At 44.1% G+C, this 27,312-nt stretch overlaps 1 protein-coding gene across 2 annotated transcripts in view; it reads left to right on the top strand.

Annotated features, from left to right (window-relative positions):
* Positions 1 to 26,258, top strand: part of CFAP52 (cilia and flagella associated protein 52) — a 39,328-nt gene extending 13,070 nt beyond the window's left edge. For both annotated transcript variants that reach the window (XM_016222442.2, XM_016222443.2), the window contains 11 exons: positions 144 to 272; positions 2,180 to 2,279; positions 3,127 to 3,243; positions 6,550 to 6,650; positions 9,630 to 9,800; positions 14,378 to 14,526; positions 17,487 to 17,632; positions 20,372 to 20,523; positions 22,548 to 22,650; positions 25,126 to 25,237; positions 26,083 to 26,258. In XM_016222442.2, the coding sequence (XP_016077928.1) occupies positions 144 to 272; positions 2,180 to 2,279; positions 3,127 to 3,243; positions 6,550 to 6,650; positions 9,630 to 9,800; positions 14,378 to 14,526; positions 17,487 to 17,632; positions 20,372 to 20,523; positions 22,548 to 22,650; positions 25,126 to 25,237; positions 26,083 to 26,258 (1,456 nt within the window). The remainder of the gene's footprint in view (positions 1 to 143; positions 273 to 2,179; positions 2,280 to 3,126; positions 3,244 to 6,549; positions 6,651 to 9,629; positions 9,801 to 14,377; positions 14,527 to 17,486; positions 17,633 to 20,371; positions 20,524 to 22,547; positions 22,651 to 25,125; positions 25,238 to 26,082) is intronic.
* The last annotated feature ends 1,054 nt before the right edge of the window (positions 26,259 to 27,312 follow it).

Here is a 27,312-nt window from a genome sequence, read left to right as displayed (position 1 = left end):
GTCTGGGGGTGAGGGGTCAGTGTAATTGTTTGTTCCTTTGTAAGGAACTGGTTTTTCGTTTTTTTTCTAGAACTACTGAAAATACTGTTTCTTGTTTTGAAAGGCCGGCTCCCCCTGACTTTCTCGTCCCTCTCTTCTGGCAGCGTGGTGGTGTGGAGCATAGCCAAGAGAGACGCCATCTGCGGCAGCCCTGCGGCCGGCCTCAACGTGGGCAACGCCACCTCCGTGATCTTCTCCAGGTGCCTGGACGAGGTGTTTGTCACTGCTGGCAAGTACGTGTCTGCAGTCGGGGGTCGCTTTATTTGCTCATGCAGAAAACATGGTCACTCCAGTTTGGGGGGACATGCTTTCAATCCTGAAAATATATCTTAAAGCCTTAAATATAGTTATTTGCAGATTCTGTGCTTCCCACAGAAAATCTCCCGCTCATCTGCTCAGTCCATTTTCAGGCCTGGTTGTGCTGGTCCTGGTCGTGGGTAACACATTACCCACCATCTGTGCTCCCAGAGTGCCTTGCGCAGTTGCCCGGGTTCACTTACTGGTTGATGTTTGCTAGCACCTGCTCTTGATTTGGGTCTCATGGAATGATAGTTCGAGCATGAACTGCTCCAGGAAATTTCAAGTCTTTGACCATTAGCCACATGACATCATTTCCAGCGGGGACCAAACTGAAGGTCTGAACAGGGGCCAGCAGCTGCCTAACAGCAGACCTTAACTTACGGGTTCACCAGTCCCGTCTGGAATTGAAGATTAAACCTAAATAAAAGCATCCTATTTTATGTCATCTATCAGTTCAAAGGTCAAACATCTGTGACTGTCGGGGTGAAGTCTCTGCTGGCTGGAACGACGCTTTTCGGGCCCCCTGTGGCTTCCCGTCCCGGAGGCACACGTGGCCGCCTTTCCAGCGAGAGCCGAGCGTTGGTGCTGCTCCACATCTGTGCTGCTTCCGACACGCAGCACACGTTTGTTCCCTGGGCAGTGATAAGGAAGGGTTTATTCAGAGGCCCTGGCACTGCCTGGCTGGATGAAAGCCAGCCCCTCGGCGCGAATCTCAGGAAGACAATCCTCGGGCCCTGAAGCAGCTGACCGGTCCTGCCCTGTCTCCAGGGCCCGCCGGGGACCGGGAAGCTCTCAGCTCCGTTCAGTTGGAGACGAGCTGAGGTGTTGGACGAAGCCTTTGCCTTATGGGGTCTCTCTGCCCCCCAGCTGCTGCTTAAGCACAGGCATCAAGCCATCCTGACATCTGAGGACAAGGTTTCTCCAGGAGTCAGAACTTGAATTTAAGCCCAAACAAAATTTTTAGGACAATGTCTAATCTAGGTCCGCTTCAGTGTCATGTGACACTGATAACTGAGCAAAAGCACCCTTAAGTAAGATTTCCGGTACGTGGCTCATACCCTGCGGTTCTCCACGATGGTCCCAATATTTTAGCATCCAAATGACAACTACTGGGAAGGGCATGGAAAAGCTCTTTTTTCTTTTTTAGTTTAGAAAGTACATTCAAAATACTTATTGAACACTTTGAATAACTTTGAATAACTCTGGGAGCTAAAGAAAAAGAAAAACTGAACTTGATCAATATATTTTTAATTTTTTCTGCCTTAGGATACTAGCTGAAGTCTCTGTGATGTTGATCATGATATATTTATACGATTACTTGGATTAACTCAACATACAGTGATGAAAGGCCACCCGTACTCCAGGCCTGGTGTTAGGTGCTGACTCTGTTGGGCTTTTTGTGCTTTGCCTCATTTCTCCTTCCTTGAAGACAGGACTCTCCATAGCGAAGTCCTTTCCTTTAAAGCAGTTTCTCACAGGCCGGCCGGCCCCTTGAAGGAAGCATACCTAGTGGACTCTAGTTTGCTCACTTGTCCCCTCGATTAGCTGCTCACCTCTCTAGCTCCAGGCTCTCGAGCAGAGCGCGCGCTTCAGCAAGAGCCCTGCAGATCCTTGCTCTGGGGCAGCTCCTGCCTGTTCCCATTTGGAGAGTGGGGACATAACCCTCCCCTGCTGGGCGGCTGTGAAGGTCAAATGGACGACCTTAGGTGGAGCACAAGGCTATGAGAAACCCTGCAATGGATCTAGTTCTTTTCAGCTTCAGCTTTAAGATGTACTGAAAACAGAGGAGACGGAGTGGCTGTGCAATGGGCGCCCATTTCACTGAATTTCCTTTCCACAGTGGGACAATTCGAGTATGGGAACTGGATCTCCCAAACAGAAAAATCAGGCCAACTGAGTGCCAAACAGGACAGATGAAAAGGATAGTCATGAGCATTACAGTAAGTGTTACTGTAAGTGATACTTTAACTATTAGTGCAAGTTCCTGTTAACAGCACTGACCAAGATGTGTGTGTGCGTGTGTGCGTGTACCTTGGGCTTGGGGTGGGGGTGGCGGTCTGGACATAGGAGACGCTGATTGAGGAGGCCCAGGTGAGGGAGAGTCTCACTTCTGGAGCTCCCTTCAGAAGGCAGAAAGGAGCCAGACTAGAGGAGCTAGACACAACTCTGGGTAGGTCTTGTTTTACTGGGACTTGGGCTGTCACATGGAGGGAAGCAGTGTGGCCAGAAGGCACATCCCTATGCCATTTATGTTATTTCTGCCACTGGAAATAAAGTTTCTAACAATGAAACTCGTTGTTGAAATGCAGCCTTTCCATAAAGAGGAATGATTCACATGTTTTCAGTGTGGCTTCATACATGTAGACATGGAGTTCCATTCTCCATTGACTTGTTTCTCTCGTCTAATGCAGAGTCATTTTATGACACAGACTTTGGAAAATATGAGATAAAAAATGCCTGTTGTCTTTGGAGGATACAGCTTCCTCCCAGGAGCCCTTTGGAGGAGTCTCAGCAGTTGGAGCTCCCAGGGCATGCACGCCAACGTCAGACACAGGTAGACTTCCAGTGAAATGCACAGGCCAGATGCAGTCCAGTATTTCCTCCAGTTCTGAGTTTGGCCTCGAGCTTTTCTTACTCAGCATTGGGTCTGAGGAAATAGAAGTAGCCGTGCGCACCTTTGTAGGTCTTCTTGGTGTTTCAGAGAAATCCCATCCCACCCCTGACTGGGCTCATGGGCGTCAGCGGGGTAACCCAGTCCTTCAGGTTTCATTTCCCTCTGACCCCCAGATGGCCATGGATGACAGCTTCTTCTACGTTGGCACCACAACTGGAGATATTCTAAAAATGAACCCCAGGACTAAACTGCTGGCAGACACTGGGCCTGCGAAGGACAAGTTCAGTCTGGTGAGTGGAGACCTTCCAAGTCTACTCTGCTTTGCCGTTTCCTCGTGATTTCTTCCCTTCACTGCCAATACAGACTCTAGTTAAGAAAGAGTCTGTGGAAAGAGGAAAAGTCTGTGACGTACCTGAGGCCACACCTAAATTTGCAAGGTGCATTGACTGGTTCTCTGGGCCCTCATCTCTGTTTATATTCAGGGCAAAGGTATTCCTAGGTATCCTCAATTAGGGAATCAGAACCACACCCTTTTCACAGCTTCAAAACACAGGGCCTGTGGCTCTGTGATCTGTAACCACATTGGTCCCAGCATTTGGGCAGCCTATTGCCATGGGCAAGAGAAGTGTGCTGCTCTTTGATCTATAAGACTATGTATACATATAATTTTTTAATTTTTTTATTTTATATCTTTATTGATTTTAGAGAGAGGGCAGCAGACGGAGAGAGAGATATAAACACCAATGATGAGAGAGTCATTGGGGATCGAGCCCACAACCCGGGCATGTGCCCCGACCGGGAATCGAACCTCGATCTCCTGCATCCTAGATCAATGCTCAACCACTGAGCCATGCCCAGCCGGGCTACATATAATTTTAAAAAATCTAATAACTAGATCTTAGATTTCAGCCTTGGCCAGCATTATAAGTCATGAGAAGACCTAGAAATTGCCAACTGTTTATATCTGCAGAATCCCTAACAATTCTGGTTAAAAGTCCAGTGAGAGACTTTGATACTTAACCAAAATAAAAAGTCTACAATCAAAGGATAATTTTACAGAGTGAATGCTGCTATTCCCAGTGCCCCCAGGAAGTTACAAGGGCTGTTTCTACTCGACTTTGAATTTGAAATCCTGTGCACCTGCTTTTGTCCTGTCTGATGGTGGAACAGGTGGTTCTAACTAAACTTAGACACCTTCCAGCAGATAGTCCCAAGAAGCTCTGAAATACTGCACTGTGTTCCTGGGAACATGTCAGAGTCTTCTTTTTTTTAAATCCTCACCCGAGGATATGTTTTTATTGATTCTGAGAGAGAGGCATCGATATGAGAGAGAAACATCAATTGGTTGTTGCCCACACCCCCTCGACTGGAGAACCAAATCCACAACCTCTCTGTGTACAGAAAGACGCTCCAACCAACAGAGCAGCCCGGCAGGGCCATGTCAGAGTTTTATTAATCATGGAATCATTTACTATTCATGCTTTTAAGGTCACCCATAAGAACGGGAGAAAGCTGTAATATAAGTAGAGAAGGGTTTAGAAATAATCCCACAGGAGATTGAGACGTAGTCTCGATGGATGTTTATAAAATTATTTTTAGGAGAGGGATTCCAATGTAGTAAGCAGGCGAAGGCAAAGCCGATTAGGTTAAGGGAGGGCCCTGCCAGTTCCGACACCTGAGACACCCCAAAGGGCTCCATAAAACACTACATGAAGACTGCTGGGCATCCTTGCCTCCCAGCACTTGGGATCTAAGTGCCTCCCCAGAAAAGACGCTGGCTGTCTTAGTGTTCCTGAAACCTTTGTCACTTAGATGCTATCCATAGTGGCACTCGATACGCTTATTTCCGAACCATTGGGGCCTGGTGGTCAATTCCACAAAGCAATGATTCCACATGCCTTTTATACGGTGAAAATAAAATCATTGTTATGAGACGAAGGGATGGGAGGTATCACTGAAGACATTTGGTTGGAACATCAAGTGATCTTGATACCCATTTTGAAATTCTACTTAAATATTTGATCAACACTTAAAAAAGTAAAGAATTAAAATGGTTTCGAGTGGACCTATTAGGCATACAGCGCTAAAATGAAGAAGATGATGATCGTAACAATAGTGTTAACATTAAAAACAGTTCAATAAATGTTCTGACATGCTCCATAAATGTGTGTCAAACGTGGAGTGCAGCAGCCCCCTTGCACTGTGTCAGTGGACCCTCATTCCAGCCTGGTGAGATAGGCACCCCTCTCACGCATGCTTTACCGGCGAGGAAACGGGCACTTGCCACTCAAGAGCCTGTGGCCTGCAAGTGGTAGAGCTGAGCTGCAAACCGAGGCAGACTGGCTCCAGGACCTGGGCACTTGAACAATGTCATCTATAGTATCGAAAAGCTTGTTTAGAAATTACATGTATGTAACTCTGAGGCTCTGCTGAACTTCTTATCCCTTCCCCGAGTCCCTGAACAAGTGCCAAAAATATCGACTAGGGCTGTCTCCTCAGCGCCGGGCATCCGCCTGCTGTGCTGATGTGGCACTTTTGGAGTTGGGGGTTGGGGAGCGTGTCATTATGGTTCGTGCCTGCACATTCTCGAGCCTTGGTTTCTCTGCTCCAACGCCATGAAATGACTTTTGAACCAGAACAGGCAAAATTCAATTTAATGTAACTTGAAAGGATATAATATTTGTTTTATAATATTTGAACTTGATTAAGACACAAGCCTATAAAGTAATGAGCTATATTGTTATTGAAAGTTTTAAAATGTAATATTGGTTGTGCGCATTTTAAAAGCAGAACTTCATAGTAGGGGACATTGTTAGAATTATATAAAAGTTAATGGCCACCGTGCATCCCCAAACTCTGAAGATGGCTTGGAATGGAAATGTTCTCTGTTATTTGTGAGATTATGTACTGCATGCTATAGTGCAGCAAAGACAGTCACCAAACAAGAAGGAGTCTTTTGTGCTTAGATGTTGAATATCGTCTCTCTGCATTACAAGAGTTAAGTGAAATGGTGGTGCCCGAGGAGCGGATGTTGCTGTGGCGGTGGCTGTGCGTGGGCCTTATGCTTTCCCTTTATTTGAATGGATATAGAGTGTCCGCTTTTAACATGTTCGAAATGCACAGGTGTTTTTAAAGGGAGGAAGTGCAGTGAAGTATGTCTGCCCCTTGCAGGAGCAGGGGGGCTCCTTCCAGCACAGGAGCTCGTTGCTGGCACTGAGTCCTTTTGGCCAGTCCTGGGGTGCATCGTAGACACACCTTCATCCAAGCAGCATATGGGGGCATTGATGTGGCCCTGGCCATGCTCATTGTGTCGGGCCACGCATTGATTCTTAAATTTGTTTTTTTAAATTGATTTTTAGAGAGAGGAAGGTAGAGGGATAGAGAGAGAGAAATATCGATGAGAGAGAAACATCATCGATTGGCCGCCTCCTGCACCCCCCTCCTGGGGATAGAGCCCACAATGTGGGCATTGCCCTGACCGGGAATCTTGGTTCCTGGGTTGATGCTCAACCTCTGAGCCACACCAGCTGGGCCACGCATTGGTTTTTAATAGTGAAACCTATTGGCTATATTCCTAATGTTTTTTCTCCCCCTAGGGAGTGTCAGCCATCAAGTGCCTGAAGATGGGGGGCTTGTTGGTGGGCTCTGGAGCCGGATTGCTGGTCTTCTGTAAAAGCCCCAGCTACAAACCCATCAAGTAAGTTCCAGGCCCCACAGGGTTGGGGTGGGGAGAGGCCCACCAGAGGGAGCTTTGCTTAAAGCTGGCAACTGAGTGATATTAGCAAGGTAACATCTGGTTAAGGAATTTCATCTTGCTGTTAAAATGAGTAGTTGGAATCACAATAGATGGTGGTTTCTTTGCCAGTGAAAAGATAATGGCTTATGTTGAATCAAACCAAAGTAGTCCACTATTACGCAGGAAAATACTTCTCTTCTAATAAATACATGAGTGTTTTTTTAGCTAATACATTGGTTCATGACAGAGGAAATATAAACTAATTCAACAGATAACCTCAAATTTCAAACTTTCAAAATTGGTTTATTTAATGAAATTTATTATGCAATGTTAGTAGTTATACTATGTTAGTAGTTAATGCATTTGAATACAAGTTTTAATACAAATAGCCAACATTCACCAGCTATTTCTGTGTACCAGATATTATACTATGTACTTTTCATGGCTTTTCTAATGAAAATAAAATGAAAAATACTTTCTACATTGTTATTAACAAGTATTTGTTGAACACCTCCTGCATCCAAACCAATGTGCTAGGTGCTATTAAAAATTAAAGAAAATAAGGCATGGCCTTTGCCCTCCCAGAACTTACAGTCTGGTTTGGGGATAAGGTATGTACATTTACACACACACACACACACACACACACACACACACACGTCACTATAACATAAGATAATATAAAGCACCTCATGGTCTGGATAAAGTAAAATATTTCATAGATTTTGTAAAGAAGATCGGAGAAGGGAGTGATTTTGTTGGGATGATGAGGGCAGAGGAGCAGAGGCAGAACTTGAATTTAGCTTCAACAAAAGCCAGATCTCCCCTGGACATGCTGCACATGGCCTCCGCTAGCTCTAAGGGAGGCAGGGGTAGTTCCATATACATTGTAGAAACGGGCATCAGTTGTCTTCATTGGAACAAATCCGTGCTGAGAATACGTACCAGGTGCTGTTCTAGGTGCTTGGGACATATCAATGAACAAAGAAAACAAAAAAGAAGAAAAAAATTCCTGCTCATGTGGAGCTTACATTCTAGCAGATGGGAAAATACAAATAATAGACAAGTGAAGCACATAGCATTGAAGGGCAATGAGAGCAGTGGATGCAGAGCTTGGGGGATTAGGGTTTGAGGGGAGGTGGGGACAGGTTTTAATTTTAAATCCAGTGCTCATGCCTGGCCAGTGTGGCTCAGTGGTTGAGCTTTGACCTATGATCCAGGAGGTCATGGTTTGATTCCCAGTCAGGGCACATGCCCGGGTTACTGGCTAGATCCCCAGTAGGGGGCATGCAGGAGGCAGCCAAGCAATGACTCTCTCATCATCGATGTTTCTCTCTCTCTCCCTCCCCCTTCCTCTTTCTGAAGTCAATCAAAACATATTTTTAAAAAAATGCAGTGCTCAGGATAGGCCTTATTGAAACTCTGTTTGTACCAGTTATGTGTTTTTATGAGGGGAGAAAGTAAGGGAAGCAACTTAAGAACCATGTTGGGTAGATTCTGGATACGTGAAGTGAGTATAGAAAATTAACCCCCTAATTTTTTAATCCCTTGTTCTTAATGCACAAATGTTTTCATTGTAGTGAAGATCCTTAGATTCAGAGCAATTATTACAAGGTTTGTGCTATACGTGTCTCCAAAATAACCCTGGGTGAAGCATAGGCTCAAACTGGAAGCGGTGATATCTGCCCCCTTGGGCTTGGGAAAGCAGCTCACACAAGCCGTCATGGGGACTAGTAATGTGATAAAAACAGATCCCTGGCCTTGGCCCTCACCTCGTCCTCTAAGGAGCCCAGATGCCAGTGTTTAGCCAATATTTCTTGGCCACCCCCTGTGGGCTCCTCTGTGGTACCTCTATTATCTCTAATCTCCACTGCAATCTTGAATAAAAGGGATTATTCCATGGTTGAGTAAACTAAGGCTCAGAGATTTCTAGCAATTTGTCCTGAGTCACAGAGCTCTAGATAGTGAAGGAGCCTCAGGGTCCACCCTTTCTTCATTTACTGTTCTATGTCCCACCAACACATGAATCTCTGTAAAATACTGCATTTCCCATGCACAAGAACCCCCATTGAATTCTTATTGTCAAAATTAAATTAGTTTCAGAGAAGGTTGGGTTTCTAGGGCCTCATTTATTTACACTTTTTTTTTTTTAAGTTCATACTCATTATATATTTGGGGAGCAGGGAGATTTGGAAAGTAGTAGAAGATAAAACAATCCCTGAAAGTTCAGATGAAGATAGCCACGATTAACATTTTATTTCTTCTTGTCTGAGTTATTCATATAGTTTTAAAAATAGTGGTACTTATTTTGTATATAAAATTTTGTATTCTGATTTTTTACTTAATGCAAACAGATAAGCATTTTTAATATTATTATATAATCTTTTAAAAAAATTTGTGGTAATATATATATACATAAACTCCATAATCTTTTCAATATGATTTTAATGGCTAGGCAAATATTCTTTGAAGTTGCTGTCTCATAGGTCCTTTAACTATTCCATTACAATTGGGCATTTAGGTTGCTTCCCGCTTTTCACGCTTTTAAATAAGGTTATAATAACATCCTTTGACATAAGGATTTCTCCCCCCCGATTTTAGGATCATTTCCCAGAAATGGAATTCTTCAAGTGTTTAATCGCCCAGGTCATTTGTGCCCATATGGCTGCCTGGAACATTCCCTCTGTTCAGATCCTACCACGTTGCACAGCCCGTTTCAGACGACATCTCCCTGATGAAGATTTCCTGTTGTGACCTATGCTTGCCTCTCCCCTTGCTGACCACGAGCACCAGTTTTGCACCTCCTGCCTTTCTAACTGTGTCACCTCCCTGAAGTCATTTCCCAGGTCACATGCCTGATTTGTGCCCTCTGTAATGCTTCGGATGGTTAATAAATAATTGCTAACTGGATCTACTTTACAATTTCGCTTCTCCCTAAAGGAAAATCCAGTTACAAGGTGGTATCACCTCTATCACGCTTCGCGGGGAAGGACACCAGTTTTTTGTAGGAACAGAAGAATCACACATTTATCGTGTCAACTTCACAGATTTCAAAGAGACTCTCATCGCGACTTGTCACTTCGAAGCTGTACAGGACATTGTGTTTCCATTGTAAGTAGAAGAGGAAATATTTTCACCCCTAAAAACAATAAGAACGTGGAGATTTGGTGCAGTGTGCAAGGGTGTTTAATTTTATCAATGTATTTTAAATATCTATTAACATAATAAATCATAATAGATTGTGTTTATGTTTTTATTCTCCTTAATTTTTCTATTGTAGTGAATTATTTTAATAGATTTTTCTGTTTCCTTCACCACACAACTACATGAGGTTTTATAATTCAAGCTTGGACTTGTTTAGAATGTTAGCTTTCCTATTTAATCCATCACTAAAAGGATAAATAGGCTGGCAAAACATTTCTCCATTTCTCCAGCACTGTCTGGAAAAAGCTGAGCAGTGCCTTTTTCCACACTTCTTCCAAGTCATTTGTTTTGCACCTTCGGAGTCTCCCAGAATTGGCAGACTTAATGGTGTGAGCATAGGAGCTCTTCTGGATGTAGTTGCCGTATTCCTGGGTAAACCCCACACAAAGCAAGGGACACAAATAACCATCAGCAGTTTTGATATCAAGAAGAGCTTCAGCCATAGTTTGCTCTTATTTGACTTTGAAACACATTTTGTCTTTGGTGAGATTCATTCCTTGTAGCTGGTCAGACAGTTTTGGCTCTGAACTTCCTTGGCATTGAGCTTGAATTTACAGAATTCACAATTATTGTTCCACAGGCAGCAAGACTCAGTTTGAAAACTCGGTCCTTAAGATCATGAAATGTAGTTTTGGTTGCCTGAGCCGTCCGTCGTGATTAGGTTTCCCCGAATATTTGTAGCAGTGAACATGGCTGGTGCTTCCCGCAAGTGAACCTTTTTTGAGAATTGATTGGGCCTTTCCTTTTTGTCTCACTTGCCCCCTCTTTATCTAAGGAGCTTTGGGTGCCTTATATAAGAGTAGATTTTTAACTGTCCTTTCAAATTCTCATATAGTTATTGACCTATTCAGGTTTTGTAACTCTTCTTTTTCTAACCCCCCCCTTTTCTTTTGAAAAGCAGCCTTTTAGAAATATAGTTTAAAAGAATTGTCTTTTCCAACTCTTTATTTTTAACTTATTTGTATTGTGAAGTTTTAGATAAGACTTGGTCTTTCAAAGGACTTAATCCATTCATACTTATTACTATCTAATAAGTTCATAAATATTTCCTATTTAGCATGTTTCTTTTTTCCTTTTCTTGCCTTTTGTTGTTAGTGATCGTATTTTATTTGGTTCAGCCTTCCCCTTCCCCACTGCTGGTGGCTTGGAAATTATTCATTTCTCTTCATTTAAGGATTACCCTTGAAAAATTTTTTTAAAATGTCTTTATTGATTTTAGAGAGAGAGGAAGGGAGAGGGAGAGAGACAGAAACATCGATGAGAGAGAAACACCGATCAGCTGCCTCCTGCAGGCCCCGCTGGGGATGGTGCCCGAAGCCCAGGCATGTGCCTGACCGGGAATGGAACTGGTGACCTCTCGGTGCACGGTCCATGCTCAACCACTGAGCCACCCCGGCAGGGCTACCCTTGAATTTTTAATATGCATATTTCAACCTATTTTTCTGTCAAAGACTGCAGTTAACCATCATAGATATTTTATTTTCCAAAGAAGCAAGAGCCTCAAGCTTTTATTTGCCTGTTCACCTTTCGCCAGATTCCATGCTAACATTATTGAGACTTCCAGACCAGATTGTATGATTTCTCTGTTCTCGTTGGTCTTTGCCTTTATCACTCTCCTTTTTGTCCACATCTTCCCCTTTGATTTTTTGATCCGTACTTATCTGAGTACATCTTTGTTTAACCCTCAAGCTTGAGCAATAGTTTGGCCAGGCATAAGAGGAATTTTAATGAACTTTATAATGAGTAAAATTACATATGGAAAGTACATAGATACAAGTAACCACCCCCGTGAACATCACTCCCATCTGACTACCACCCAGGTCAGGCAAGAGAGCCTTCCCAGCACCCCCACGCACCCTCCTCATCATGATTCTCACACTCGCCTTAAAGATGCTCACCACCTGGTTTCTAGTCGCAAAGATTAGTTTAATCCGCTTTTGATCTTTATGTAAATGGGATAATTTAGTATATACTTGAGAGGTCTTTTGTTTTCTCTATGGAAGCTTTTAATGTTGTTAGCGTCATATGGCTCTTCTTGTTCTTAGTGATTTTTTGTCTCCTTGTTTTATCAGTTACTGAGAGAAGTGTGTTAAATTTTCAAGCAGTGAATGTAGATTTCTCCCTTTCGTTCTTGCTTTTCTCATCCGGTCTAATAATCTCTTTTCCACTGAAACATTTAGTCCATTTACCTTTAATATAATTTTGTATATGGTTGGATTAAGTCTTTCATTTTGTTATTTACTTTCTTTTGTTTCACCTGTTCCTTGCTCTTCTTTCTGGCCACCTTTTGTTTAAACCCTATATTGTTAGCATTCTATTTAACTTGTTCTTCGGGCTTCCTACCTATAGATCTTCCCATTAATTTTTCAGTGGTTGCTCCGAGAATGACAGTATATGTCTTTAGTATATCACAGTTTGCTTAGAGTTAATGTTAAATTACTTCAAATAAAATACAATTTAGGAATTTTGCAACAGTATATTTCCCTTAAGGCCATTTTTATCCCTCATGCCACTGTTTTCATGTATACTTATTTATATTATAAACCTACTGGTACAATATTATAATTTTTGCTTTAAACAGCCATAAATCTTTTTCAAGAATTTAATTATTTGAGCATTTCTGATGCTCTTCATTCTTTCTCAAATATTTAAGTTGCCATTTGGCGTCATTTCCTTTCAGTCTATAGAAGTTTGTTTAGCATTTTATAAGAATATAGGTCTCTGGTAAAGAATCCCCTCAGTCTCGCCTCTTTGCAGACTTTATCTGGCTGATTTCTGCTTATCCTCAATGCTTCAGGCCTATTTGATGATGATCTTTCCTGACTTCCTGTGCTGTAAGGCAAAAATATGTATCTATATATCAACGTCTATGTCTGTTTCTGTCATCTCTACCTCTGTGTTCGTTTCCTGGGATTTTAGATGCGAGGGAGGAAGCATATGGCCGTAATGCACCATCTTGATCCAATCAGTTTGGTTATTTCCAGAACTTAACCTTTCAGATCCTAAACTAAGGACACCCTACTGCTCGAATGGCTCATTTTGGACTAGAATTGACTCCTGAGGAAGTGGACTGTTCATCAAGGGTAGGGAGAGTTTGGAAAGTTCTCTAGGTGTATTCATTCTATGACATTTGATTTTCATGAGGGGTCCATATACCTCTTTAAAGCTCACATTCCCAAAGGAGAAGCTCATTCCCTGAAGGCAATATCCAATATAAAACTTCTCTTATTTTAAATAAATATTATCCTAAGGTTGGCTTTTGGTCTCTGTCAATTAGGACTGTTTGGCAAGGAGCTCCATCTTATCTGTTGTCCTGTTTAGCACTTACTATTTAAAAGTAACTAGTCCACCATAATAATTTTATCTCTGAGCCCCAAAGCTAAATATGTGGAAAAGATCCACTTATTAATTCAAAAGTGAGTAGATTTGCCCTGGCCGGTGTGCTCCTTGGTTAGAGCGTCAGACAGCGCACCCAGGGCTCGCGGGATCGATGCCTGGTCAAGGGCACGTACCCGGGTTCAGGGTTTGCTCCCCGCCCCAAGTCGGGGTGTGTGCAGGAAGCAACCAGTCGATGTGACTCTCACGTCGATGTTTCTCTCTCTCTCGCTCCCCCTCCCCCCCTTTCATTCTCTCTGAAAAGCAATGGAAAAATATCCTCAGGTGAGGATTGACCAAAAAAAAAAAAAGTGAGTAGATCTTAAAGTAAGTGAGAGGGACTCTCTTTTCATGAACGCTTAAGATGAAATGTAGAAATTTTTTGAGAAGTACTTAAATCTAAAATTTAGCTCAGTCTCTACAGTGACCGTAGCTAGACAGTCATACCGGTAGCGCGGATGGTCTTTATTGTACCCCCAGTATGACTCCCTTTTCATATCCAGATTGGAATGGTCTGTAATTTTTTGACATATTGGTATTTTTCATTCTGTTTACAAGTTGTCCTTTAAAACAAAACAAAACAGACAGACGAATTATTCTGGGATTCTCTCCCTTTTCCACAATCTTATATTTTCTCAGAAATAAGCACAGGAGTGTCTTGGGTTATTTGCAAACATGAATTCTAGCACCCTTTTCATTTTCTTCTTTGAAATTATAACGATTATCTACTTTACAGGAAAAGTTTTGTTTAGCCTCCTTTAATATAAATATTTCACCATGTATTTTATTTCAAGAAATGATTCTTACTATCCTCCAGTCTACCAGGACACTGGAAGACCTTTACATTGACATTGTCATTTTGAGCAACTTTGTCCCAGCCCTTTCTCAAGGGGAAGGACCACAAAAGTTTGTTCACAGCTGATTCGGGGCACCAGATGCCATTTCACATCAGAAACCTGTGAGACCATCAAGCCTTGAGATAACTGGTGCCTCAAAGTCATCTATTCCTTTATCCTTACGAAACACATTTTAGTGTCAAACATGCATCTAAGAAACACTGTGCATCTTTTACGGCTGCATCTCATGTTCTCTTGGTGGATTCTTTTCAGTGGCACCGCTGAGCTATTTGCCACCTGTGCCAAGAAGGACATCAGAGTGTGGCACACACTGTCCAACAGGGAGCTGCTGCGGATCACTGTGCCCAACATGACCTGCCATGGCATTGATTTCATGAAAGATGGCAAGAGCATCATTTCAGGTAACGCTGACTTACCACGACTGGGCTTCGGGCTCTGGCGTGGCTTTGGGTCTTGTCGTTCTCATGACACACTAGTCTCTACCTGTGGATAACCTGGAACCGCCTCCCACTGTTCACCCACCCCGCCTTCTAATCTAGCCTCTCTCTGGTGTTCCCTTCCAGCTGGGAGACTTTCTGAGCTAGGAAGAACCAAACTTCTCTTCTCCCAAGTTGCTGCACGTAGCACGTAGCTTTCTCTCTACAAATGGAATTTAGTAATTCAGTTACAGAGTGGACTTGAGTCCTTTGTGAGTGCAAGGCACTTGTATTAGAACCCCTTTTGTTGTTCAAAGGATAAAACTCTGACTCTAAATTATATCTCAAAGGGAACTAATTTTTAATTTGATTGATTATTTTAAGCCAAAATATTTTAACATAAGTTATAGACATCATAATATTCCACTTATAAATATTTCAGTATACATCTCTAAAAATAATATTTTCCTATAAAATAATAATTTCTTAATGTCTCATGTTCAATCCATGTAAAAATTTCCTCAGTCATCAAAAAGTAGATTTACTGGTTCACATCAATGAAAAGTCAAGTGGGTTCTTAGGTGTGGCTGTTAAAATAGTGATATCAGAAGCTCATCTCATCCCTCTCTTCTTGGCTCTTGGCTCTGCTTCCTCCATGTTGGCCTCTCCCTTGGGCATGTTCTTTCTCCACACAGAGGTCACCAGGAGTTTTTGGCTCACGTTACCCTTAGAGCTAACAAACATTCAGGTCGTCATCACCTCTAGTGATTCTCCCTTCAGAGTATATCCCAGATTCCATCACTTCTCATCATTTTCACCCTTGTCCTGGTCACCACCATCTCTCCCCTACATTACTCTAGTAGCTTCCTACCAGGTCTGTCTACTTCTGTCCCCACCTGCCACCCTTCTCCCTCAGGCTATTCTCCACACAGAAGCCAGAAATCTCATTTTAAAGTTAAACTCAGATCATGCCATGTCTAGGGTTCAAAGGCCTTCTACTATTATAGAATAAAAGACATTTCCCACAATTGCCTATAAGGCCCTTATATGCCCTTCTCACCTCCCCAGCCTCTACCTTTTCACCTCTGACTTTGTCTCTTCCCATGCGTCCCCACTAGCCGTATTGCTTCTCTGCTATTCTTTACACACACTGCACAGAGGGTCTTTGGTCTTGCTGCTCAGTTTGCCTGGAATGTTCTTTTCCTGGATAGCCCCATGACTCACCCCCTCAGCCCCTCACTTCCTCAAGTCTTTGATGAAATAGGATCTACCTTGAGCATCCTATTGAAAATTGCTGAGGTCAAGAGGTGACACTAAAGATAATGAGAAGGAGCCAGCCTTGTGAAGATGTGGGGGAGGAACATTCCAGGCAGAGGGGACAGCAAGCACAAGGGCCTTGGGTGGGAAACAGCTTGGTGTATTTGAGCACTAGAGAGATGACCAGTGTGTCTGACCTTACTGGGTAAGGTTGGCAGTCAGAGTTCAGGGAGAGCGGTCATAGAGGAGGTTGAAGCCTTTGAAGGTTCTTGATCAAGGAGGTACATGGTTTTAAGAGGTTTCACCCTGACTCCTGGGTAGATGATTGTAGGGGAGCAAGAGTCTAAGGCCAGGGAGGAAGATGTTATAATAAACCAGGAGAGAGGCGCTGGTGAGGGTGGCACAGTGGATGAGTTAAGAAGTTCAGATTCAGGACTTTTGTTTGTATGTTATTTATTTTTGTTAATCCTCACCAGAGGACATTTATTTCCATTGATTTTTAGAGAGAGTGGGAGCAGGGGGAGAGGGAGAGAGAGAGAGAAAGAGAGAGAGAGAGGAACAGAGACAGAGACATTGATGTGAAAGGGACACATCGATTGGTTGCCTCCCTCTTGTGGCCTGACCTGGGCCTGGAATTGAACCTGCAACCCTTCAGCCTGGGGATGGGGGGGGGGTGCTGATCCTCTAACCATTGTGCACACCAGCCAGGGCTGCTTGTTTTAAAAATATTTTTAATTGAGTTTTAGAGAGAGGATGAGAGAGAGAGAAACATCCATGGTTGCCTCCTGCATGTGCCCAGACTGGGGATCAAACGGCAGCCTGGGTATGTGCCCTGTCCAGGAATCAAACCCACCACTTTTGGTGCACGGGACAATGCTCTTACCAACTGAGCCACCTGGCCAGGGCAGATTCAGGATGTTTTTTAACTGTAGAGCTGATGGGACTTGCTGATGGGTTAGATGTTGGGTTGGGTTGGGTTGGGTTGGGTTGGGTGGATGGAATAGAGAGGAATCAAGAATGACTCTGAAGTTCTTGCTCAGCCAGACTCACTCAATTGGTTGAGCTTCGCCCTGTGCACTGAAAGGTTGCCAGTTCAATTCTTGGTCAGGGCACATACCCAGGTTGGGGTTCAGTCCCCTTTTGGGGCATGTACAAAAAGCAACCAATTGGTCTCTCTCTCTCCCTCTCTTCCTTCAGAATGACTCTGATGTTCTTGGCTTGAGCCACTGGATATATGGTGGCAACTTCTATTGAGATGGGGAAGATGGTGGGAGTGGGGGAAAGAGCATCGGGTTTAAAGCCAACATTTATTTGGGGCTGGTAAATTACATACCCCAGGCGCTGTGTCCAGCAGCTAGTTGAGTGTACAAGTTGTGCAGCTCACAGGAGAGTGGGAGCTGGTCTTTCTCCTTCCTCCCCATTCCTGCTCCCCCCCCCCCCCCCCCCCAGAGCAGGGTGTGCATGGGGGCAGGTTCGACTAAGGGGAGCCGCTCCTTTCCCTCAGCCAGGTGTGACCAGTTTGGGGAATTGGGAAAGGGTGATGTGATTCCTGGCAACTGGGGGGGACTGGCCTCTTCCCTCCATCGCCGCCGCTGCTCCCAAGTCGTGACTTTCCCCATGACGCAGGAGGCACCGGCCTGGGAGAGAGCGGGATGCGCTCACCTTGCCTTTGTTTCCCTCCACGCCAGCGTGGGACGACGGCAAAATCCGAGCCTTCGCCCCGGAGACGGGCCGGCTGATGTACGTCATTAACAACGCCCACAGGATCGGCGTCACGGCCATCGCCACCACCAGCGACTGCAAAAGGGTCATCAGCGGCGGCGGGGAAGGGGAGGTAGAGTCTTTTTAAAAATAGCCCTCGATTTGGTGCAACTAAACATCAGGGGTCACTTATTTGATTTGTTCTAAGGAGTCAGGCGGGACCAAATTAAGATTTTGATGAAACCCTAAAATACATCAGAAATTAAAATTCAAATAATGTAAATCCACATATAAATACATTTGTTCACGGAAAGGACATTTACGATGCAGACATGAAAGTGTTCTGTATGGAACTGAGCTATGAATTCAAGGTGTGTTTTGTTAGAGTTTTGGAATATATACTTGCTCCCTTCAAAGACTGTAGTTACAGAAATTATCTTATTTATTTATTTATTTATTTATTTATTTATTTATTTATTTATTTATATTTTTTCTTTTACCCTCACCCAAGGACATGTTCATTCATTTTAGAGAGAGAGGAAGGGAGAGGCAGAGAGAGAGAAACATCCGTCGGTTGCCTCCTGTACCAGCCGGACCAGGGATTGAACCATAACCTTCTGGCGCCTGGGACGCCACTCTCACCAGCTGAGCCACCCAGCCAGGGCTTTATCTTGTCTTTCAAAGGCGATGATGCTATTTTTAGAATCAATTCTTTAAACTGCCCAGATGTTCTGACCATTATTCTGAAATTATTACACTCAGCCTTTTCCTCCCATCGTGTCCGGGCCCCTACAGCATCTTTCCCTCAAACATTCATCTTAGCGTCTCCCCTCCCTCGCTGCCCAGCTGTTTTCCCATCCCACAGCCTTCCCTTTCCTGACACAGGATGTTTTCTTCGCCGTCTTCTGTCCGTGCTGTCAGGGACGGTGTCAGGGAGAAGACAGACACAGCGTGTGGATGTAGCCTTTAGCAGAGTCTGGGCCAAGCAGATGAGCGGCTGAGTGTTTGGGCTCTGGACCCACACTGCCCGGGCTCAGTTTCAGTTCCCGGCTCTGAGAACCGGGTGTGTCCTTTAACCTCTCTGTGCTTCGGTTTCCTGTGGTCATAGGAAGGTAACAGTACTCCTAGCAGTGAGCTATTTCACATCTTTACTTGTACTAAGTCTTCAAAATCTGGTGCGCATGTTACATTCAGAGCACATCCCCACCTGGACTAGCCACTTCCCAGGTGTGCTAGAGACACATCGAGCCCTAGACGATCCCCCGTCTCTGCCTGTCACCACCGTCACTGCTTTACTCCCTTCCCACGCTGTTGCTGACACCCTCGGCCTCCTTGCGCACTCCTGCAGCCTTTTGCAGCGTCCGCCTTGCTGATGCCCAGACTCGGCTTAAACCAGACCATCTGCATTCGAGGGGCCTGAACCTGAGCTGATGAGAGCTGTGGGAGGAAATTACACATTACAAAGTCATTGCCCTTGGCCCTGCTCAGCAATCTTCTGACAATGTCAGCTTTTCCTGCCATTCCCCAGAGCTATTTCAGAACTTCCCCTCCAACAAGCACAGTCTTCATGGTCTTGACAAGTACTACAGACCAGGGCTGCTGGCCAGCAGGTGCGCACTGGTAGGAATGCAGTAGTTGCTAAAATACTCAAGCACTTTCATTTGCACTGGTAAATGGCCATTGCTGGGTTATGAAGACCCCAATCCCACCACCTTGTCCCCCTCCCCCTAAGCATACCCAAACCTCCTCTCCATTCCCACAACTCGAAGGGCTAATGCCCGGTACCTCCAAAGTTCTTGTTCTGGGGCTCTTTGGCCGGTGCCCACACCATACTAGGTAGAAAAAGTCCAAATGTATGCCTCCCCATGTAGCGGGATCTCAAGATTGGAGATCTGCTTTCTTTGGCAAAAGTAATTATCCTATCCTGCCTGATAACGTAGGGAAATTACTTGGACACCATAGAAAAGAATATAGCCCAGCTCATTGGGAATGCCTCACGCTGCCTAGTTTTCTTTACTAAAAAAGTGTTTTAGAATGTTTTTCTTCATTTAAGGTTATTTTCCTCTTATCAGGTGCGAATCAGTTGCTTATCCTAACACCAGTTTTTAATCTAGTGTTCACCTAGCCTGCTGTTCTTTCATCATCTTATATTGCACAAAATAGTTCCTGTTCTTCTCATTTATCTCAGGTCCAACATATTCATCATAAGGAGGCATAAGCATCTGACTGCATTATGATGTTTTCTAGTATAGTTGTAGCAGAGTATTTACCCATTATAGGACATACAGTAATGACTAAACAACTGTCCTTTTTTGTTACGATTAGGGCATCACGTGACTGTTTTGAAATTTTGTGTGTAGGTAGTTGTATTACCTATGAATTTCACTTCAGGATAGCAGAGGGGTGTTATAAAAACATTATTTTAAAAATAAAAACTGAGTATTGGCCTTGCCGGGGTTGAGACCCATTGATTTTCACATGATTAACATTAAGCAGCTGATGTGAAAGTTTAAATACGGCTCTGAGTACTCAAGAGATTTCTTGGTGGCACCAGAAATTTGAGAGCAATGCCCAGAAGAAATGTGTAGACATATTATTTCCCTCGGGTCAGCAGCAGCCCTTGTGCTATCGGTTTGAGCAGAGGGAATCTAATAAATGTCTCAGCCCTGAAAGTAGAAGTAGGTGCAGGATCACTGGGGCATTTTCCTGGCTCCAGGGAAGAATGTTCTGGCCCTACACTTCAGCATCCCCACCCCACTCACCCGAGGGCAGAACAAGACAAGCAGAGCAGAGGCGGAAAAGCTCTTGGAATGTTTTTGTCCCTTCAAAAGTCCCAGGTGTGTGTTGAGAGCCTGTGCTTTGTGGCTTTCAGGTGAGGGTGTGGCAGATTGGCTGCCAGACCCAGAAGCTGGAGGAGGCCCTGAAGGAGCACCAGTCCTCCGTGTCCTGCATCCGGGTGAAGAGAAACAACGAGGAGTGTGTCACGGCCAGCACGGATGGCACTTGCATCATCTGGGACCTTGTGTAGGTACCTGTGACGGGGCGGACAAAGCGGCGCTGACAAACCCAACAATGCCATCATTTCACTGAACTCGAAAGAAGATTCAAATGAAGGGTAGAAATCTTATTTAAGGCAACAGTAAAGCGATGCTCATCAGAAGCCGTTCATCTCCATGGCTACCCGTGGGTGCTGGTGGAAAGGGTGTAGTTGTCAGGAAGAACTGGATGCTAGAGGTTTCGGGACAGATAGGGGGAGTTGCTTTCTGGACACACACAGTGAAGCATGATTTAACTTACACTAACTCAACTCCTAAGTATTTCCCCGAAAGGGATAAGGGAAATAACTTAAGCAATGCACACAGTTCCTCTGGTCATTCCACAGTGCAGTCAAGCCCAGATGAGCTTGCCTTGGAGGTGGGAGCAGGGGAGTGGAGAAAATTGCCCTCCCCTCAGTTGACCTCATTCTCAGGGCTTCCTATATTGTAAGCATATTGCTAGCCCCATAGACTGCATGACTCCAAGCTGACTATACCAAAGCATGTAAATTTTAGCGTTGGGCTAATTAAAAGTATTTTCAAGGATTTTTTGGACTATAAGCATTTTTTCTCTGTGTTTTTTTTTTTTTTGAGAATTAGACCCTGTTCCACCAACCTCTCCTCCCTCCTAGCACCCCTCTACCACCACTAAGATGTCTCACCTCTGTGTATAATTGTATTAGTACAGAGGTGGAAGGAAAACTAGATAGATAGGTAGGTAGATAGATAGATAGATAGATATAGCAAAAGAATATGAAATTTTCTTGATTGGAGAGAAGAGAGTGGGAACTAAAGGCAGAACATTTTTTATTTAAACAAAAACAAAGCACACCTCTGTCTTTGGGTTCTGTATGTCTCTAACTTTGATGTGCATACAAATCACCTGGGGATCTTGTTAAAATGTTGATTTTGTTTCACTACGTCTAGAGTAGCGTCTGAGATCTTGCATTTGTAAAAGCTCCCAAATGATGCCCCTGGTGCTGGTCCAAGGACCACACTTGACGGAGGTGTTAGCCTTCACCTGAACTTCCCACTGGGAAAATACATAACTAGGAGGGCATATCTATGCTTGTTTCCATGGATGGTTTGTGACCATTTCAAAGCTTTAAGCCCCCTTGCTCTGTAGCAGGAATATTTGGTTAATTTGTGCCAAAATCTTTTAAAATACTCAGCTCAGATACCATGTTTGAAAACTTCCATAATGAGAAGAAACTGTGCAAAAGGAACATTATTTTAGCCCACGGAGCCCGGCCTGTGAGACGGCCACCCAGCCACCTCCTCTGTGGAAGGAGAAGCTAATTTACATATCTTTTGGTACAGTACCTAAAGCAGTGGTTGTCAAACTATTGTGCACTTTAGAATCAATTGGGATGCTGATTAAAAATGCAGATCTGTGGGCTTTATCCCAACCTACTGAATCCAAATCCCTATAAGCAAGGCCCAATAATATCGAGTGTTTATTTTTATTTTTTTAATTTTTATTTTTAAAAAAAAAATATCTTTATTAATTTCAGAGAGAGGAAAGGCGAGGGAGAGAGAGAGATAGAAACATCAATGATGAGAGAGTGATTGACTGGGCCCGCAACCCAGGCATGTGCCCTGACCAGGAATCGCCTGGATCCTAGGTCAACGCTCAACCGCTGAGCCACGCCCGGCCAGGCAATATCGAGTTTTTAAAGCCCTTCACTTTAAAATGGCAACCTCGGGAATAAAGCACTTGGTATGGAAGATAGTAGGTTGACTCCGAGTTGAGCCTCTCCCCTCCCTTCTCACTGGAACTGGAGGCTTCCCACTTAGTCCTGTGCCTTGTGGTTAGAGAAGGGCCCCCTGCCCAGTATCTCCTGACTGCCCCACAGGTGCAGTGGGAAGACGTGGGAGTGAGTGGGCAGAGTAACGGGAAGGCTGTTTGGAATCAGTGAACCAACCCTAATCCAAGCTGGTACCAAATCCAGTTTGAAGAGTAAATAAGTTCTCTAGGGGAGAGAAAGTCGAGCTTTTGAATCTATTTTTCAGGCGTCTGAGGAGGAATCAGATGATCCTGTCGAACACCTTGTTCCAGTGTGTTTGTTACCACCCTGAAGAGTTCCAGATCATCACCAGTGGGACAGACAGAAAGGTAAGCACTCCTGGCACTTGGCAGGTTCTCGATACATACTGGTTTTTATTATTAGGAAGTTTCTGAGGCCAGAAAGGAATTGCTGTACCCGAACCACTTGTTACTTTAACTAAGTTAAAACCGAATGACAATAGGACTCCTCATCTCTCATGGCTCTGCTTCATCACTATATTAAAAAATCTTTCAAGTTGGAGAGTCCATGTCCTTGGGTGAAGATTGGTCCTTCTGCGGGGAACATTTCCCCTTGGAGCAAGTAAGAAGCTTTAGGAGAGAGGCACATGGAGAGGGGCAAGGATGCCAGGGTGCCATCCATACTGCCAGCGATATCAGATCAGCCTAATTATCTGCACATCCAATGAATGGACTTGGATTCCTCTAATTCAGGCTTTGAGATCACCAAAGAAGAGGTTGCATATTTATCTTTTCCTAGCTACAGAAAAGGTTGATGAGTTAAAAGTATAAAAACTTTGTAGGGAAAATACTGAAGGTGACTCTCCCACCCCACACTACCCCCAAATTAGAACTAGGAGTGGGGCTTTTCCCTGTTTAGGCTTCCCAGGTGATTAGGGACTACTGCCCAAAGACACTGTGTCATAAAAACCCAAGAAATGCTGCCTGGTCCAGCCAGGATTTGCCTGACACATAGAATGCCGTGGGAGGTCGTGGAGACTTGCCTCAGTTCTGGTCTCTGTAGGCCGGCCTTGTTAGTTCTTTGTGTCTCATCCGCCCAAGCTGGCTTATGCCTGCCCATCCCCCAACCCCATGTTTGACTGTCGGTCTAAGTGGGCTTCCTCTTCGAATTGGGGTGGAATGGATAGTAGGGAGTTAACTACATCACTATAAATGCTTTGACATATGGTTCATCTCGTTTCTAAATTAGGGTGATATTTGCCATATTTTAGGTTTTAGTGTGTGAGACTGGAAACAGTATTCCCCTCTTATTAGAATTTTTACCAGAATGTTTAAATCGTAAATCATAAACGTAAAAGTATTCTAAGTGCTGGGGATGTGACAGTGCCCCTGCTGTCATGGAACTTACTTATTTCCTACATTTATTTTGGGAGGAAGGGGATGGATTTGGACAGCATACATGTAAACAAATACATGAGTGAACGGTGAGTAATAAGTGAGCAAGACGTTATGAGATGGTGAAAGAGCTAAAAAGAAAATTGAACAAGTTATATGAAAAGAAAATTGAGAGGGTTATATGATACTGACTGGGAGGAAGAAAGCTGCTTTAGCTAGATGGTCAGTGAAGGCCTCCGTAAGGAGGTGACATTTGAGCTGAGGCCCCAGTGACAAAAGGACCCAGCCATGCTCGAATCTCAGGGAAGACTGGCCCAGGAGGAGCATATTCGGGAAAGCCTGAAGCCCGGTAGAACTGCTCAGGAGACGGTCACTGACCTCTTTGGCCAAGAAAGCAGGTAGCCAAGCACAAACCACTTGTATGGGTGAGCTGCCTAGAAACAAGGGTTTGGGTGGGCTTTTATAGTTCTTTGTGCTTTGACTATGGAAGCAGAGCTTTATGTTAAAGTGATCAAGCATCACATGAAATTATACAGCCATGTGTGTACATATGTATGTATGTATGTAGATCTCATACACAATTTCTAGCCGGATTCAGAGGAATACAGATTCCTGCCATAATGATGGGAACACAGCAAGTTTCCAGCAACTGGAAACGAAAAGAGGGGTGAAAGGCATGCCCAAGTTCACACTCTGATTCCTGCTCAAGTGCTCTTAGTTTAGAAAGAAATTTTGGTTTGTACATTTAGGCTTCAAAGTTCAAAAAGTATGAAAGCAATATGTTCAGAGTAAAATTCCTCTCCTTGAGCGCCTGCCTTCCCCGCACCTCCACTCCCCCCTAACCTAGTTTCCCTCCCCAGGAGGGAACAGATAAGAACAGTTTGTCTTTAAAACTTCACCCTGTGGAAAGCTTATTGCTTTGCGGCAGAAGAGAAAGTTGGGAATAAGGGTGGAGTGAAGAAGAGGGACGGCCACAGCGGCTGTGACTTTGTGAGGCCCAGTCTCCGGCGCTTTCTGGCCTCTCATTCTCCCAGCTGAAGGGAGGAAACGCTTCCCCTCCACTAGGCCCAGAGCCTCCCCCTCCCGCTCCTACTCCTGCTCCTGCTCCTGCTCCGAGAGCCGAAGTGGGAAGTGGCTGCAGTGGCTGTTTCCTTTTTCCCTGACTTCAGACTTGATCTTCTTTGTCTGATCAAAAGCGCTTCTGTCACAAGCTGGGTTTCCAGCATATCGACATCCCTTTAAATAGAATGCAAATTTAAAAACCAATACTAAAAATATTAAAGTGGTTTCTCCACCCCCTGCTTTAGCCTATTTATAATCTTAGCCGACATGCCATCCCATGATGTATTTTTGCTGCCTTCTATATAAAGTAGAGCCATCTCTTGTCAGCATGTGTGTGGATGGCTCCACTGAGCCGCATCCTGCCTAATGCTTCTCTCCCAATTCCAGATTGCTTACTGGGAAGTGTTTGATGGGTCAGTAATCAGAGAGCTGGAAGGTTCCTTGTCTGGGTCAATCAATGGCATGGATATCTCCCTGGAAGGAGTGCACTTTGTCACAGGTGAGTCCTGGGGTCAGAAAGAACGCCAAGCCTGACTTAGTAAGAGAGGAACACGGAGCTCCCAGGCAGGAGGACACTGGAAGGGACCACAAAAGGGTCTAAAGGGCAATGGTGGTTTGATTCAGGCTTGAGCCCTGCAGCCAGTGTGGTTGGAAAAGAAAACCTCAGAAGTCACATTTCAATGAGAGGAAATGTTTGCGTAGGAGCCTCAGGGGCACAAATCAGAGCTAAGCCTTACAGGGCTGGCTTTTTAGGGGTGCGCCTCCCTGACAGAAATGGGTCTTTAAATGGCCTGGGCTGTCCACTGTGCCTTGTTCTGTTACTTCCTGCTGAAGTCTTAAAGGCCAGGCTCTTAAATCGGTATTTCCGGGGGGCATTTAGCACACAACATGCCTTTTGGAACAACATCAGTATCATTTCCTGCCAGGCTGTTTGAGTCTTAAGGACGTTGACAATGAAATGCCCCAAATGGATTAAAGTTTCATAAACACATTCACTGAAAGCAAGATATGAAAGCAGACATGATGTGATCCCAGTCACATACACAGATGTATGTATCTGCACTCACAGAGAAAAGACTGGAAGGAACTAAACCAAGATGTTGTTAGTGGTGACTTCTGGGTGGTGGGATCGAGGTGATGTCACCTCTTTGTATCTTGCCCCCTCAAATTTACTACAACAGGCCTAGACTTATATAATCAAGGAAAAGAGTTATTATAAAGACAGGTTTTCCTTCCTTTGAGTTGGCCCAGGGGGAAATGTGTTGAAAATGCTCCAATTACTTGAAATCAGGGCTGTTTCTCTGTCTTCTATTATAGCAATGCCATAGAAATGTCTTTTTTCAGGTGGGGATGACCATATGATCAAAGTCTGGGATTATAATGAGGGTGAAGTGACTCACGTCGGGGTTGGACACAGTGGCAACATCACACAGGTCCGGATAAGCCCAGGAAACCAGTACATCATCAGCGTGAGCGCCGACGGGGCCATTCTGCGCTGGAAGTGCCCCTTTGCCGCCTGAGGCAGCGGAGGTCTCATCCACAGCATCGCACATACCGCTGGTGACCATCGAGCTTAGATGACTCCAAGACTGGTTTTGATTTCTCACATCTGTGTTTGTGTTCTTCCCATAAGTTTCTCCTTTCCTTTATAGGATGTATTTGACATTCTTGGACTGTATATTAAAATTGGAATATGTTCAAGAATAACTTGTCCAAGCTGTAATTAAAAGTATTTTTATTGTGAATAAAACTTCCAATTATTGGTTTCCTGTCACGATCTCTTTTCTAGGACTCTGCCAAACCCAAGGCCTTTCCTCACGATATACCCACAGATAGCTTCACTGATCTCCTCTGAAAATAAGGAAGGAGAGCTCACCTCCTTAATCAGTATCAGGGCAAGACTTCAGTTTCAATCTGGATCTTGGGTAGTTTGTTTTTGTTTTTGAAATTCCCTGAGCCACTGTTTCCTCTTTTGTAATGCAAGAATAAATTCCTGCTTCAAAGGTTACTGTGAGAATTAAGTGAAATAATGTATAAAAAGCATCAGCTGAATTCCTGACACCTAGAGAGTTGAGCATGGACCACAGTGCTTTCTCCAAGAAAATGTGTGTCATCAAGGATTTTGGGGTGATTATCAAGCTTGAAATGTCATAGGTGCTGTTTTAGAGTTGGCCATAAAATCTTTCCCCTGTGCTTACCATCAGAAGGGCGAGGCACTGGATCTTGTGTACTGATCATCCAGCTGGGTACTCTTTCCCAGAGAGGGTAAATATTTCGCAGAAACACTGAGGTGCCAATATACAGTACAGTCTTTTGTTCTAAGCATATTCTTTATCCTTAACTAATGCTCCTTTTTTTTTTTTAAATCTGGTGACTTGCTGCCTATTTGATATATCAAGGCAGATATTTAATAAACGGTGATCACTTATCAAAAAATAAGTAACATTTCAGAGCATTGATGTAATTAATGCACACTGCCGATCTCATTTTGAGCTAGATCAATGAGAAATTCATTTTGCAACACTTTGCCTGATTAATTATAAACCTGACAGTTACAGGATAGAGTGAGCGGAG

This window comes from Miniopterus natalensis, chromosome 17 (assembly GCF_054644295.1).
Source record: "Miniopterus natalensis isolate mMinNat1 chromosome 17, mMinNat1.hap1, whole genome shotgun sequence".
In the NCBI taxonomy this organism is placed as follows: Eukaryota; Metazoa; Chordata; class Mammalia; order Chiroptera; family Miniopteridae; genus Miniopterus; species Miniopterus natalensis.
This window is presented reverse-complemented; position numbering and strand designations above follow the sequence as displayed.